The sequence below is a fragment of the Pelodiscus sinensis genome, unplaced genomic scaffold (assembly GCF_049634645.1).
Source record: "Pelodiscus sinensis isolate JC-2024 unplaced genomic scaffold, ASM4963464v1 ctg114, whole genome shotgun sequence".
Lineage (NCBI taxonomy): Eukaryota > Metazoa > Chordata > Testudines > Trionychidae > Pelodiscus > Pelodiscus sinensis.
This window is the reverse complement of record NW_027465902.1, coordinates 280036-293488: the sequence shown is the minus strand read 5'-3', so window position 1 is coordinate 293488 and position 13453 is coordinate 280036. Positions and strand designations below refer to the sequence as shown.

At 63.9% G+C, this 13453-nt stretch overlaps 2 protein-coding genes across 2 annotated transcripts; both read right to left on the bottom strand.

The window, feature by feature from the left end:
* Positions 1 to 456: 456 nt before the first annotated feature.
* On the bottom strand, positions 457 to 3446 carry LOC142824405 (uncharacterized). The gene is made up of 5 exons (XM_075916312.1): positions 2772 to 3446; positions 2383 to 2486; positions 1948 to 2070; positions 1327 to 1394; positions 457 to 922 (listed from the first exon to the last, which is right to left on the bottom strand). The coding sequence occupies exons 1-5, from the start codon at positions 3199 to 3201 to the stop codon at positions 457 to 459; spliced, it is 1191 nt and encodes a 396-aa protein (XP_075772427.1). The 5' UTR covers positions 3202 to 3446.
* LOC142824404 (uncharacterized) lies at positions 3447 to 13174 on the bottom strand. Its single transcript, XM_075916311.1, has 8 exons — positions 12495 to 13174; positions 12105 to 12208; positions 11668 to 11790; positions 11047 to 11114; positions 10538 to 10643; positions 10170 to 10265; positions 9767 to 10000; positions 3447 to 3464 (listed from the first exon to the last, which is right to left on the bottom strand). The coding sequence occupies exons 1-8, from the start codon at positions 12919 to 12921 to the stop codon at positions 3447 to 3449; spliced, it is 1176 nt and encodes a 391-aa protein (XP_075772426.1). The 5' UTR covers positions 12922 to 13174.
* Positions 13175 to 13453: the final 279 nt, after the last annotated feature.

Here is a 13453-nt window from a genome sequence, read left to right as displayed (position 1 = left end):
ACGGCCACTCCCCAGTCTGGGGCCCAGGTGCCCCCCGGAAAGGCCCAGGGTCGCCCCTCCCCGGGGAAAGGAGAACGCGGCCCATTCCCGGCCCATTCCCAGCTCTGCCTCCCGGGGACGCTCCCAGCCCCACGCCCTGCAGCCCCAGACCCCCCGGCTCCGAGGTCACTTACCTCAAACCCCGGGAGGGTGGTGGCGACTCCCAGCAGGGCCGTGGTGCTGCCAAGGGCCCTGGCTCGCTCCTGGGGCAGGCGGGACTCCAGCCACGGGCTCAGGTGCTGGGGGGGAAAGAGGCAGGTCAGGACCCGTAGGGAGGCGCCGGTTCTGGGCAGAGCCTGGGGCTCCTCTCAGACTGTGCCCCCCCCCCACGCCCAGCCACTGACACAGCTCCTCTCTCGGCCCCCCGAGGAAGCAGGGACAATGGCCCCGTCCCCCCCACGGGGCTCACCTCCATGATCAGCTGCAGCCTGGCGGTGTCTGGGGACTCGGCGAGGAGGCTTGCCAGTAGGGCCTGGAGGTCGACGGGAAGGGCCCGGATGAACTGCTGCAAGACAAGGGGGAGCCCTGGGTCAGAGGGGGGTTGGGGAATCCAGGCCACCCGCTGGCTCCGGGGTGCAGCCTTGAGCAGGGTCTGAGCCGCCTCGCAGAGCAGGGAGGAGCCCAGGCTGGGCATGGAAGGGACGGGCCCCCAGGGAGAGCAACGGGAAACCTGGAGGGAAGGATCCAAACCTGCAGCTTCTTCTCTCCCTCTGCCCCCACCCCCACTCCTCTCTGGAGCTCCAGCCCAGCCCGGGAGCAGGGCCCGGAGGGACGTACCTGTGTGTGGATGGGCTCCTGCTGCCAGTCCCCAGACACAGTCTGTCCCACGGCCGCCCTCAGCAGGGGGCTCAGGAGCTGGGCCTGTAGGGGAGGCTGCAAGGTGCTGGCAGGAGAGAGGGGCAGAGACTGTTAATTCAGCAGCAGGGCTGTGTCCAGACTCAGGGGGTTTTTCGGGAAAAGTAGCCTTTTTCCGAAAAAACATCACCTGCGTCTAGACTGCAGTCGCGTTCTTTCGAAATTAAATCGAAAGAACGCGGCTTTTCTTTCCACGGCGGTAAACCTCATTTCACGAGGAAGAACGCCTTCTTTGGAAAGTGCTTCTTTCGAACGAAGGCGTTCTTGAATGGAACTAGGGCTTCTTCGAAAGAGAGCATCCAGACTCACTGGGTGCTCTCTTTCGAAAGAGGCTTGCAGTCTAGACATAGCCCAGGAGACAGAGACTTTCCCACTCCCTGGTCAGGGGATCTGCTCTGGGGGGGAGCCGGCGGGGGGGGGGGGGGTCGGTACCTGAGGCTGCAGGCGGCGTTGAGGCAGTCGGCCAAGACCAGTGGGGTGGGGGAGTCCTCCATGATCTCCTGTGAGACCCAAGGAGACAAAGGGGCGTGTGAGGCTGGGGCCCCCAAGAGACGCTCACACGGCCAGCGCCCCCACCCAGCAGGATCCAACCCCACTGCCTCCCGCTGGCCTGTAGCCCCCCTGCCCGGCACAGGGCCCCTCCCAGCACCCCCCTCCCAAACCGGGACCAGCTCAATCCTTGTCCCCAGGCCGTCTCCTGCCCCTCACTGCCCTGGTGACCAGCCTCTGAACCTCCTCATCCCTGCTCCCCAGGCGCATCCTCAGCAGCCCGCTCTGCTAACCTTCCAGCTCCCCCCCCCATGGCCCGGGGAGACCCCTCCCTGTTCCGAATCCCCCTCCCTGTCCAGCACCCCAGACCTGCCCCATTTCTGTGTCCCTCCCTCCTCCAGCATCCCCACCCACCCTCCCCATGTCCACCTCCCCCTCCCCCTCCAGCACTCCTGGCCCCACCCATCCCATTTCCAGCACCCCCACCCGCCGCCATGGCCCAGGCAGACCCCTGTACACCCCACGTATCCCCTCCCCTCCTCCCGGCCGCCGCGACTCGCTCACCACGATCCTGGCCATCATGGTGTCCTTGCAGCAGCGCGGCGCCAGGGTGTCCTCGCCCCTTTGGAGGGCGGCGAGGCAGGCGGGGGGGACGGCCAGGAGGAACCGCTGCAGGGCGGCTGGGCTCTGCACCCCAGAGAGAGTCTGTGAGCCTGGGGCCTGCCTGCCCCCCACGGACAGCTGCAGGGCTCAGGCCTCCCAGGAGTGGAGGTGGGAGCTGCCGGTTGTCCAAGCACCCACACTCCCCCCCCAACTGCTTCCTCAGGCTTGTGGGGGCCCAGCTGGTGCATGACAAGAGACCTCAGCTTGGGGGGCCCAGGTCATGCAGGAGAAGGGGCCCCAGGGGGATCCCCAGGGACAAGCCCCTCCCGGAGGGGGGGACGTGCTGGGAAGGGGCCGGACAATCTCGGGTCCCCCCCGTGTGGAGAAGGTTCCTACCGTGTCCCGGGTGTGGAGCTGCTCTTCAATATCATAGATGGCCCCTTCCTCCACCCGGGAGTCCATCCGCTCCTGGCAGAGCTCCGCCGAGGCGCAGGGGGGCTCTGTGCGGGAGGGAAGGGACCAGGGTGACTCCAGCGGCCAGCAGGGATCACGCGCCTCCATGTCAGGGACCCAGGGCAGGTTGGGCCCCACACGCCCCTCGCAGGGACCCATCCCCCTTCCGCCCTCACATCTGCCAACGCCCTCAGCAGAGCCCCCACCAGGAACAAGAGAGCCAAGCAGCAGCTCCCGCCCCCATCCATTGCCCTGGCTGCGGGGCAGACACTGGGGCTGCCCCCCCGTGTACTGGGTGAGCCCCTGGGCCCAGCATGTTCACGGCCCCTCACCTGGGTCTGAGCGGCTGCAGGAGGTGGCCCGGCTGCAGCTGGAGGCCCAGGCGCTGCTGCTCACTGAGCTGGACCCACAGCTGCAGGGGCTGGTGCGGAGAGGCTGGGGGCTCCCGGAGACTGGCAGGTCCCCGGGGGCCGGGCAGGGCGATGCCCCCTGGTGGTAATGGGGGCTGGGCTCCTGGGGCAGGTGTTTCTCTCCACAGAGGAGGAGGCCCCAGAGCCACCCTACCCGGCTGCCCCGCTGGGCTGGGTCCCGCCTTCCCAGCCGCCTCTGGAGCCAGGTCCGGAGGGGCCTGGCCGGTGGGCGAGTCGCCCCGAGCTGGTGGGATTCAGCTTCCCCGCCCGCGGGGACGGAGGAGCTGCTTCCCACCGGCCCTGGGGCCATCTTCAGGGCTTTCCGGAACCACAGCCTGATGTGTTTGGCCATGCTGCAAATGAGGGGAGCAAAGGGGAGCTTGGGGCGCAGCCTGCAGAGCGAAATCCAGGGGTTCCAGCTCCCCAGAGCGACTGCCCCCAGCCCCCAAATGGCCCCTTGCTTATCGGCTCGGTCTTGCACAGGCACTTCTGGCCCTTGACCGAGGGCTGGGCCTGCCTGGAACCCAGCCGGCCCCGGGCGGGATCCAAACCCCTGGGGGCTCTTACCTTCTGCAAAACGCTGTCCGGATGTGGAACTCACAGAGGACAAAGCAACTGTGAGCAGGAGACGCACCAGAGCTAAAGCAACCGGGGGTCTCCAAAGTCCCCTGGGCCCGCCCCCCCCTTTTCTCAGCCTGAGATGTGGGTTCCTCTGTGAGGTCACCACCTCCCCACCTGCCCTTTGCCTGATCTGCTGAGGGCTGCCCAAAGCCCCTGTGAGGTCACTGCCCCCCCCACCTCACCCTGCCAGGCAAATGTCCTGCCTCTGGCCACCCCTCTGGGAAGTTGGAGCCATTCCTAGGGGTCCCCCCCACTCCCTGACTGGGCATCCTGCAGCCAGCAGCTCCAGTAGCCCCATAGGCTGCTCCCTGCCCTACACTGCAGGCTTCTTGCACAAGAACTGTTTCACACCGGAGTTCTTGCGCAAAAGGTCTCGTGCAAGAGCACCTCCACCCTGCACAAGAGTGTCCATGGCATTGTGAACGCTTTCTCGTGCAAGAAAGCTCTGATGACCATTTTAGCCATAAAAGTGTCTTGCTCAAGTAGCCCCTGGTGCCCGTCCACGCTGCCTTCTTGCACAACAGCTCTTGCACAAAAGGGGCTTATTCCTCGTGGGGAGAGGAATAACTCCTGTGCAAGAAGCCCTCTTTTCTGATGCTTTACTGCAAATTTACTTGCACAAGAATTCACGTGCAGTGTAGACGCGCCACAAGTTTTTGCACAAGAACAGTTGTTCTTGAGCAAAATGCCTGCAGTGCAGACGTGGCCTTGGTGTCACCCAGCACTGGACTTCCTGGCCAGGAGCAAGAGTTAGAGCCTCCCACTCGCCCCGCTGCCTCTCACGGGCTCCCGTCCGGCCCCAGCCCTGGGCTTTGCCCTAGCGCATCCCAGCAAGGACTCTTCTCTGCATTGCGCAGCGTCCGGGGGATAGCGCCCCGCGGGGACACTCATGCCCGTGTCCAAGGGGCTGTCCCGTAGCCTATGTCAGTGTGAAAAGCATTAAAGGACCCTGCCCCAGAGGGAGAGCGTCTCTGGGGGCGTTGTCCCGGGATGACTGCAGTGCTTTGTCCACACCAGAGTAGTGAGAGGCAGCCGCAGCCAGGGTTGCCAGATGGTCAATAAAAATACCAGTCATACTTGCCATTGCATCACAACCTAGAGTACATCTTATTTAGAAAATTGAGATCTTTTCTCAATTTATCTCCTGGACAGAAAGCTCAAATACTGGACTGTCCGGTTCAAACGGGACACCTGGCAACCCTAGCCGCAGCCCCTGCCCGGAAAAGCTCCCACGCTAAGCACCTGGGGGATTTAGGAGCACCAAGCAGTGGGCACAAAGCACAGTCACACACTTGTGCTCCCAACTCCCTTAGGGCTTTGAAAATGCTCCCCTTAGACGAGTTAGAATCAGTGTCCCCGTTTCACAGACGGGAGCTGAGGCCCACTCAGGGGAGTGGCAGGGCCAAGGGCTCTGCAGCAGACCTGGGACTTGAACCTCAGTCTCCCAGAAGTTCCACAACCAGCCCGCTCTGCTTTGCTAAAGGAGCAGGCGGGACTGTTTGTGCAGGAGGAGGAGCTGGGCTGGCTGGCTGGCTGGGGCAGGCCACAGCAGGGCTCAGCCCTTGGCCTGGCTGAGAGCGAGGAGAGGCCTGCAGGCTGAGGGGCAGTGTGACGGACCGGGCCGTGTCTGGGCACAGCTGAGGGCGTCTGCTCAGGGCGAATTGCTCAAATCCGGGGCTCCTTACAGCCCCCAGACTGGTGACCTCTCCACACAGGCCACAAACCAGTCCCACAGAGCGCTTCAGCTGCCTGCCTGAAGCCTCACGAGCAAAACCCCTCCGGCACCCCAGCAATATCCATGCCCCCGATGGCCCCGGGCCTCATACACCGGTGGGGGTCCTAGCACCCAATCCCACCTACCCCGAACAAGTTCTGTCTGGTCCCAAGAAACCAGCCACAGATCCCTGGTCAATTTACCCTCTGGATCTTATCCACAAATCATGCTGAGCCAATCCTTTAGCATCTAACACCTAAAGGTTTATTATTACAATAAAGAAAAGCATGAGAGTAAGGTTGTTAAAGGAATAGTATGTTACATGCACCGAATCTCCCAGTTCTCGATGCAGCCTCTAGCAGAGATGTTACAGCTGCTGGTTTAAGAGTTCTTGTTGCACATCCTAGGGTCAGGATGGGTTCACAGGTCTTCCAGGCTCTTCGATCCCTGCAATGCTGCCTCTGGGATGAAGTGCTGAGCTGAGAACCAAGATGGCATCGACCACATGGCCTATTTATCCCTCCTTCCTGGCCTCTTCTTGGCTGCAGGAGATCACCTGGTCCTCAGCCTCTCTCTGCTGGCCGCTCTTAGGTGTCCGCCCTCATGCTTTAGGTGTGTCCTTGGCCCATTCAGTGCCATTGTCCCACAGGGCCTCGCTAATTAGCATGTCCACAGGCCGGGCTCTGCCCAATGCTCAACCACATGCAGAGAAATATTCAGGATCCACACAGACTACAGATTCCTAACTACACACACAGACGTTATACAACCACATAAATAGCTTACATAGGACTATCAGACAATAAGCTTCTATTCAGCACCCCACATGGCCCCCTTTTCTACCATTTTCTGGGGCCAACACCCCCACCTATGGGTGCAGCAGTGATCTGGCTGCTCCCCTCAAGATCCAGTAATGTGACAGGCAGTGACTGGAGGAGCTGCCTGGGCATAGACTGTAACCCAGGGGCCCACAGTGCAGCAATCAACAGCAGTGTCTGTGTCTCCCCAGCCCCCATTCAGAGCTGAGTACAGGTACCTCCCCAGCCCCCTCCCCACCCCCGTCTCCTGCTCACAGCAGGTCAATAGGGTTCTCCCATTCTTGGGCCTCTGGTTCCCATGCAGCTGCTCCCAACAGGAGTCCCTTGCAGCCCGGCAGGCTGGGGCAGGCCCCATCTCTCCAGCACCAAGGTGATGACGGATACAGACACCAGGAGGAGCGAGACGAGGGTGCAGCCAATGGCCTAGCGGGCAGGAGATGTGGCCGGCCCTGCAAATGGAAAGGACCTGGTGACAGTCGGGTGCAAAGTGGCAAATGGCTCTGCAGTGCCAGCACTAGGCACAGAGCAGCTGCCGTGTAGAGACCTTGTGTGAGTGCCCAGAGGGCTAGATCTACAGGGGATCATGCTGCAGGGGGCATGTTCCCCCGACAGGAGGCCGAAGTGACAGAGGCTGTTGGGGACTCTCCTCCCTTTGCCCAGGTGGTGTTGGAGGAGCAGGGAAGGACCCAGGTTTGCTCAGGCTGCACCAGGACTTGGTGCAAAGGCCTGACAGGAGCCAGCAACGGACACAGCAGCCCAGACCCTCTCGCCTCTCCCCAGTATGGCTGGCAGCTCACAGGGGCGACCCCGCCCTGGGCACGAGGCCTTGGCACCGGCTGTGGGCTCAGGAGGGGGCGGACATGGGACATAAGCGATGCCGAAGGGAGGGGTGTGGGCATTAGAGGCCACTACCATTGCCCCGCCCCCTTCCCCGCACCTACCCCTGCCCCTGTTCTGAGGCCACGCCCCCACTCATTCCACTCCCCCCTCCCTCTGCTGCTTGGGCTCCCCCACCCTCACTCAGGTTCGCTGGCCTGAGGCTGGGGTTACGGTGCAGGATGGCTGGGGAGTGGGGCGCGGGAGAGGCTGCGGGTTGCAGGCTCTGGGACAGGTTCAGGGCAGCGATGGGAGTTTGGGTGCAGACTCAGAGGCAGTTAACTGTGGGAGGAGGATCCAACAGGAGGCTGGGGTTTGGGGTGGGGGGTGTCTACCCCAGCTGCCTGAGAGATACTAGACTGACTCTGGTTTCCTTGTGTCTCCCCGGCTGGGCTCTCACTCCCACTTCTCCTCTCAGGGTCCCTGCCGGCTCCCCTGCTCTATCTGAATGCGTCCCTGGTGCCTCCAACCCCCCCAAGCCTCACGAATGTGGCCCCGACTGAGACATCTCACTCCCCTGGCACTCCAGCCCCAGCACAGATTAACTCTCCTGGGTTCCAGGGAGAGTGGCATTTGCGGGTCCCTCTCAATCTGAGGGGGGGCCAAAAATGAGGGATCCCCGAACCTCAGTCCTCCCTGTCCCTTCCCCTCACCTCAGTGAGGCTTGTGGGTTTTGGAAGAAGGGTTTTTGTATTTTGCTCTTCCCGTGTGTGGTCCCCAACTGGTTTTTCTGGGGTCAGTGGCCCTGGAGACAAAAAAGGTTCCTCATCCCTGCCTTTAATAAAGAAAACTTTGAAACCCTTTGTGGTAGACAGAAATTAACATTTTACCTTATTTAAAATGAAGTTTCCTAAAGTTAAAACACCTAATCTGTGTAAACATTCAAATTAAACCAGTCACCCAAGCTCCAGCACTAGCACAATGGCGCCGCGTGATGATGCAATGGACGGTGCGCACCCAGGCTCCTACCCTCAGCTCTCTTCTGCACCCAACCGCCCCGTCCCAGACCCCAAACTCCTCGGTAGAAATGTGGCCCTTGACCACTTGCCAAAATGCTCCCCCCCATTAAAAATTATTGACAAAGCCTGATCCAAATGGTTTTTGAAACGTTATTTAATCCGAATTGAAATACATTCTATACAATTGGGAGGGTTGGGGGGAGGGGGACGCAGCTGCTGGCTCCTCAGCTCCTTGTGCTCTCACTGGCTGTCTTCCTGCTGCAAGGGAAGCAGAATCCGTCACATTCATCCCTGGGGACTCAGGGGTACTGGGCCCCCCCAGCATTTCCACCCTCCTCCCCCCTGCGCTGAGACTTGTTCTGCTCTCTGGTCACCCCCCGTCAGGCCCGCAGGGTGAGCTTCTGACCCACCCAGCAGGGACGTGGGGTGGGGGCAGCATGAGGAAAGGGGCGGGGGACTCCCTGCGGGGATGGGAAGGAGACCCTGGCCCTGCCCCACTCTCCTGCATCTGCTCCGGCTGCTCACCATGTATCCCAGGAGCTGATGGGCCTGCCCATGCAGGGCGTGGGCCAGGACCAGCCCGGCCTGGCTGGGGCGCCTCAGGGGGGAGCGGGCAGCGAGCAGAGCCTTGTCTAAAAAGCAGTTCTCCTGCTCTGGCGTGAAGAGCTGCCCAAAGACCTGAAATCAAGAGCACGGGAGGTTTCAGCTGACGGCCCAGAGCCCGGCCCCAACTCCTGGGGCTAAAACAGCTTCCTCCTTCTGCAAACTCCCTTCCAGACCCTGCACCCAGACGCTCTCCTCACCCTGCACCCTAACCCCTGCCCCAGGTCACACCTTCCTCCTGCCCCCAAGACCCTCCCAGACCTCACCCCCCTCCGCACAACAGAGCAGCCCTAGGCCACTGGCCAACATCTTGGAGCGACCTCCATCAAAAAGTGTTGCCCCCCCCCCCCGCCCTGCTTCCCCTCCTACGGGAGATCCGGGGCAAGGTGCGGCGCTGCCCCTAGGAAGCGCCGCCCCTTTGAAACGCCGGGACAGCGTCACAAAGGGGCAGCGCCGCCCTGTCCACGGCTCGAATAGTCGAGGGAAAATGCATCGACCATTCGATCAGCGACTCCCCGCTCCCACCCCGCGTCCTACCCGCACGAGGGCCCCAGCCAGCCCCACCCCCGAGCCCTGCCCTGCCCTGGCAGCGCGTCCTTACCTCTCCCACCCGCACGGTGTTGCTATGCGCCAGGACCCATCTCTCCTTATAGTAGTGCCTGCACCACAGGTCCTCTGCCTGGTGGATGTTGAGGCCTGCAAGAGACAAACCAGGGTGATTCTGCTGGCAGGTCTGAGCCCTTCCCCTCCCACGGGTCCCTGCAGGCATCCCTGGGCAAATGGAGGGGCACAGGGGGCAGAAGGGGAACACAGAGGGACGCATCCCCCCTTGGGCCAGTCTGGGGGAAAAGGGCTGGGACCCCTCCCCCCGCCGCCGGCACCCTCAGGGTGTCCCTGGGGCCCAGGTCCCGGCTGGGTTCCTTACCCCTGTGGTGCAGGAGGAGTCGGTACAGGCTGTGCACCCCCTTCCGGGCCAGCCGGCTGACGTCTTCGGATGGGTCCGAAATAAAAAGGCCCAGCTGGGCCACGTGGTGACCCATCCTCGGCCAGTCGGCGGAGTTCTGAGGGGAGAGAAGAGGGGGGGGGGGGGGTCCCTCAGCATCCTGGGGCTGCACGTCCCATGCTAACGGCCGCCGAGGCGGTTCTGAGCTCAGGGACGGACAGAGACACCTCCCGGGGCGGGGCGGGGCGGGGCGGGGCGGGGCCGTCCTTGCGAGGAGACAACCCTGAGCAATGGCCCCGACTGAAGGGTCACTCCGGGGGTGGAACAAGGGATCCACTGACGGCCACTCCCCAGTCTGGGGCCCAGGTGCCCCCCGGAAAGGCCCAGGGTCGCCCCTCCCCGGGGAAAGGAGAACGCGGCCCATTCCCGGCCCATTCCCAGCTCTGCCTCCCGGGGACGCTCCCAGCCCCACGCCCTGCAGCCCCAGACCCCCCGGCTCCGAGGTCACTTACCTCAAACCCCGGGAGGGTGGTGGCGACTCCCAGCAGGGCCGTGGTGCTGCCAAGGGCCCTGGCTTGCTCCTGGGGCAGGCGGGACTCCAGCCACGGGCTCAGGTGCTGGGGGGGAAAGAGGCAGGTCAGGACCCGTAGGGAGGCGCCGGTTCTGGGCAGAGCCTGGGGCTCCTCTCAGACTGTGCCCCCCCCCACGCCCAGCCACTGACACAGCTCCTCTCTCGGCCCCCCGAGGAAGCAGGGACAATGGCCCCGTCCCCCCCACGGGGCTCACCTCCATGATCAGCTGCAGCCTGGCGGTGTCTGGGGACTCGGCGAGGAGGCTTGCCAGTAGGGCCTGGAGGTCGACGGGAAGGGCCCGGATGAACTGCTGCAAGACAAGGGGGAGCCCTGGGTCAGAGGGGGGTTGGGGAATCCAGGCCACCCGCTGGCTCCGGGGTGCAGCCTTGAGCAGGGTCTGAGCCGCCTCGCAGAGCAGGGAGGAGCCCAGGCTGGGCATGGAAGGGACGGGCCCCCAGGGAGAGCAACGGGAAACCTGGAGGGAAGGATCCAAACCTGCAGCTTCTTCTCTCCCTCTGCCCCCACCCCCACTCCTCTCTGGAGCTCCAGCCCAGCCCGGGAGCAGGGCCCGGAGGGACGTACCTGTGTGTGGATGGGCTCCTGCTGCCAGTCCCCAGACACAGTCTGTCCCACGGCCGCCCTCAGCAGGGGGCTCAGGAGCTGGGCCTGTAGGGGAGGCTGCAAGGTGCTGGCAGGAGAGAGGGGCAGAGACTGTTAATTCAGCAGCAGGGCTGTGTCCAGACTCAGGGGGTTTTTCGGGAAAAGTAGCCTTTTTCCGAAAAAACATCACCTGCGTCTAGACTGCAGTCGCGTTCTTTCGAAATTAAATCGAAAGAACGCGGCTTTTCTTTCCACGGCGGTAAACCTCATTTCACGAGGAAGAACGCCTTCTTTGGAAAGTGCTTCTTTCGAACGAAGGCGTTCTTGAATGGAACTAGGGCTTCTTCGAAAGAGAGCATCCAGACTCACTGGGTGCTCTCTTTCGAAAGAGGCTTGCAGTCTAGACATAGCCCAGGAGACAGAGACTTTCCCACTCCCTGGTCAGGGGATCTGCTCTGGGGGGGAGCCGGCGGGGGGGGGGGGGTCGGTACCTGAGGCTGCAGGCGGCGTTGAGGCAGTCGGCCAAGACCAGTGGGGTGGGGGAGTCCTCCATGATCTCCTGTGAGACCCAAGGAGACAAAGGGGCGTGTGAGGCTGGGGCCCCCAAGAGACGCTCACACGGCCAGCGCCCCCACCCAGCAGGATCCAACCCCACTGCCTCCCGCTGGCCTGTAGCCCCCCTGCCCGGCACAGGGCCCCTCCCAGCACCCCCCTCCCAAACCGGGACCAGCTCAATCCTTGTCCCCAGGCCGTCTCCTGCCCCTCACTGCCCTGGTGACCAGCCTCTGAACCTCCTCATCCCTGCTCCCCAGGCGCATCCTCAGCAGCCCGCTCTGCTAACCTTCCAGCTCCCCCCCCCATGGCCCGGGGAGACCCCTCCCTGTTCCGAATCCCCCTCCCTGTCCAGCACCCCAGACCTGCCCCATTTCTGTGTCCCTCCCTCCTCCAGCATCCCCACCCACCCTCCCCATGTCCACCTCCCCCTCCCCCTCCAGCACTCCTGGCCCCACCCATCCCATTTCCAGCACCCCCACCCGCCGCCATGGCCCAGGCAGACCCCTGTACACCCCACGTATCCCCTCCCCTCCTCCCGGCCGCCGCGACTCGCTCACCACGATCCTGGCCATCATGGTGTCCTTGCAGCAGCGCGGCGCCAGGGTGTCCTCGCCCCTTTGGAGGGCGGCGAGGCAGGCGGGGGGGACGGCCAGGAGGAACCGCTGCAGGGCGGCTGGGCTCTGCACCCCAGAGAGAGTCTGTGAGCCTGGGGCCTGCCTGCCCCCCACGGACAGCTGCAGGGCTCAGGCCTCCCAGCAGTGGAGGTGGTAGCTGCCGGTTGTCCAAGCACCCACACTCCCCCCCCCAACTGCTTCCTCAGGCTTGTGGGGGCCCAGCTGGTGCATGACAAGAGACCTCAGCTTGGGGGGCCCAGGTCATGCAGGAGAAGGGGCCCCAGGGGGATCCCCAGGGACAAGCCCCTCCCGGAGGGGGGGACGTGCTGGGAAGGGGCCGGACAATCTCGGGTCCCCCCCCGTGTGGAGAAGGTTCCTACCGTGTCCCGGGTGTGGAGCTGCTCTTCAATATCATAGATGGCCCCTTCCTCCACCCGGGAGTCCATCCGCTCCTGGCAGAGCTCCGCCGAGGCGCAGGGGGGCTCTGTGCGGGAGGGAAGGGACCAGGGTGACTCCAGCGGCCAGCAGGGGTCACGCGCCCCCATGTCAGGGACCCAGGGCAGGTTGGGCCCCACACGCCCCTCGCAGGGACCCATCCCCCTTCCACCCTCACATCTGCCAACGCCCTCAGCAGAGCCCCCACCAGGAACAAGAGAGCCAAGCAGCAGCTCCCGCCCCCATCCATTGCCCTGTCTGCGGGGCAGACACTGGGGCTGCCCCCCCCGTGTACTGGGTGAGCCCCTGGGCCCAGCATGTTCACGGCCCCTCACCTGGGTCTGAGCGGCTGCAGGAGGTGGCCCGGCTGCAGCTGGAGGCCCAGGCGCTGCTGCTCACTGAGCTGGACCCACAGCTGCAGGGGCTGGTGCGGAGAGGCTGGGGGCTCCCGGAGACTGGCAGGTCCCCGGGGGCCGGGCAGGGCGATGCCCCCTGGTGGTAATGGGGGCTGGGCTCCTGGGGCAGGTGTTTCTCTCCACAGAGGAGGCCCCAGAGCCACCCTACCCGGCTGCCCCGCTGGGCTGGGTCCCGCCTTCCCAGCCGCCTCTGGAGACAGGTCCGGAGGGGCCTGGCCGGTGGGCGAGTCGCCCCGAGCTGGTGGGATTCAGCTTCCCCGCCCGCGGGGACGGAGGAGCTGCTTCCCACCGGCCCTGGGGCCATCTTCAGGGCTTTCCGGAACCACAGCCTGATGTGTTTGGCCATGCTGCAAATGAGGGGAGCAAAGGGGAGCTTGGGGCGCAGCCTGCAGACCGAAATCCAGGGGTTCCAGCTCCCCAGAGCGACTGCCCCCAGCCCCCAAATGGCCCCTTGCTTATCGGCTCGGTCTTGCACAGGCACTTCTGGCCCTTGACCGAGGGCTGGGCCTGCCTGGAACCCAGCCGGCCCCGGGCGGGATCCAAACCCCTGGGGGCTCTTACCTTCTGCAAAACGCTGTCCGGATGTGGAACTCACAGAGGACAAAGCAACTGTGAGCAGGAGACGCACCAGAGCTAAAGCAACCGGGGGTCTCCAAAGTCCCCTGGGCCCGCCCCCCCCTTTTCTCAGCCTGAGATGTGGGTTCCTCTGTGAGGTCACCACCTCCCCACCTGCCCTTTGCCTGATCTGCTGAGGGCTGCCCAAAGCCCCTGTGAGGTCACTCCCCCCCCACCTCACCCTGCCAGGCAAATGTCCTGCCTCTGGCCACCCCTCTGGGAAGTTGGAGCCATTCCTAGGGGTCCCCCCCACTCCCTGACTG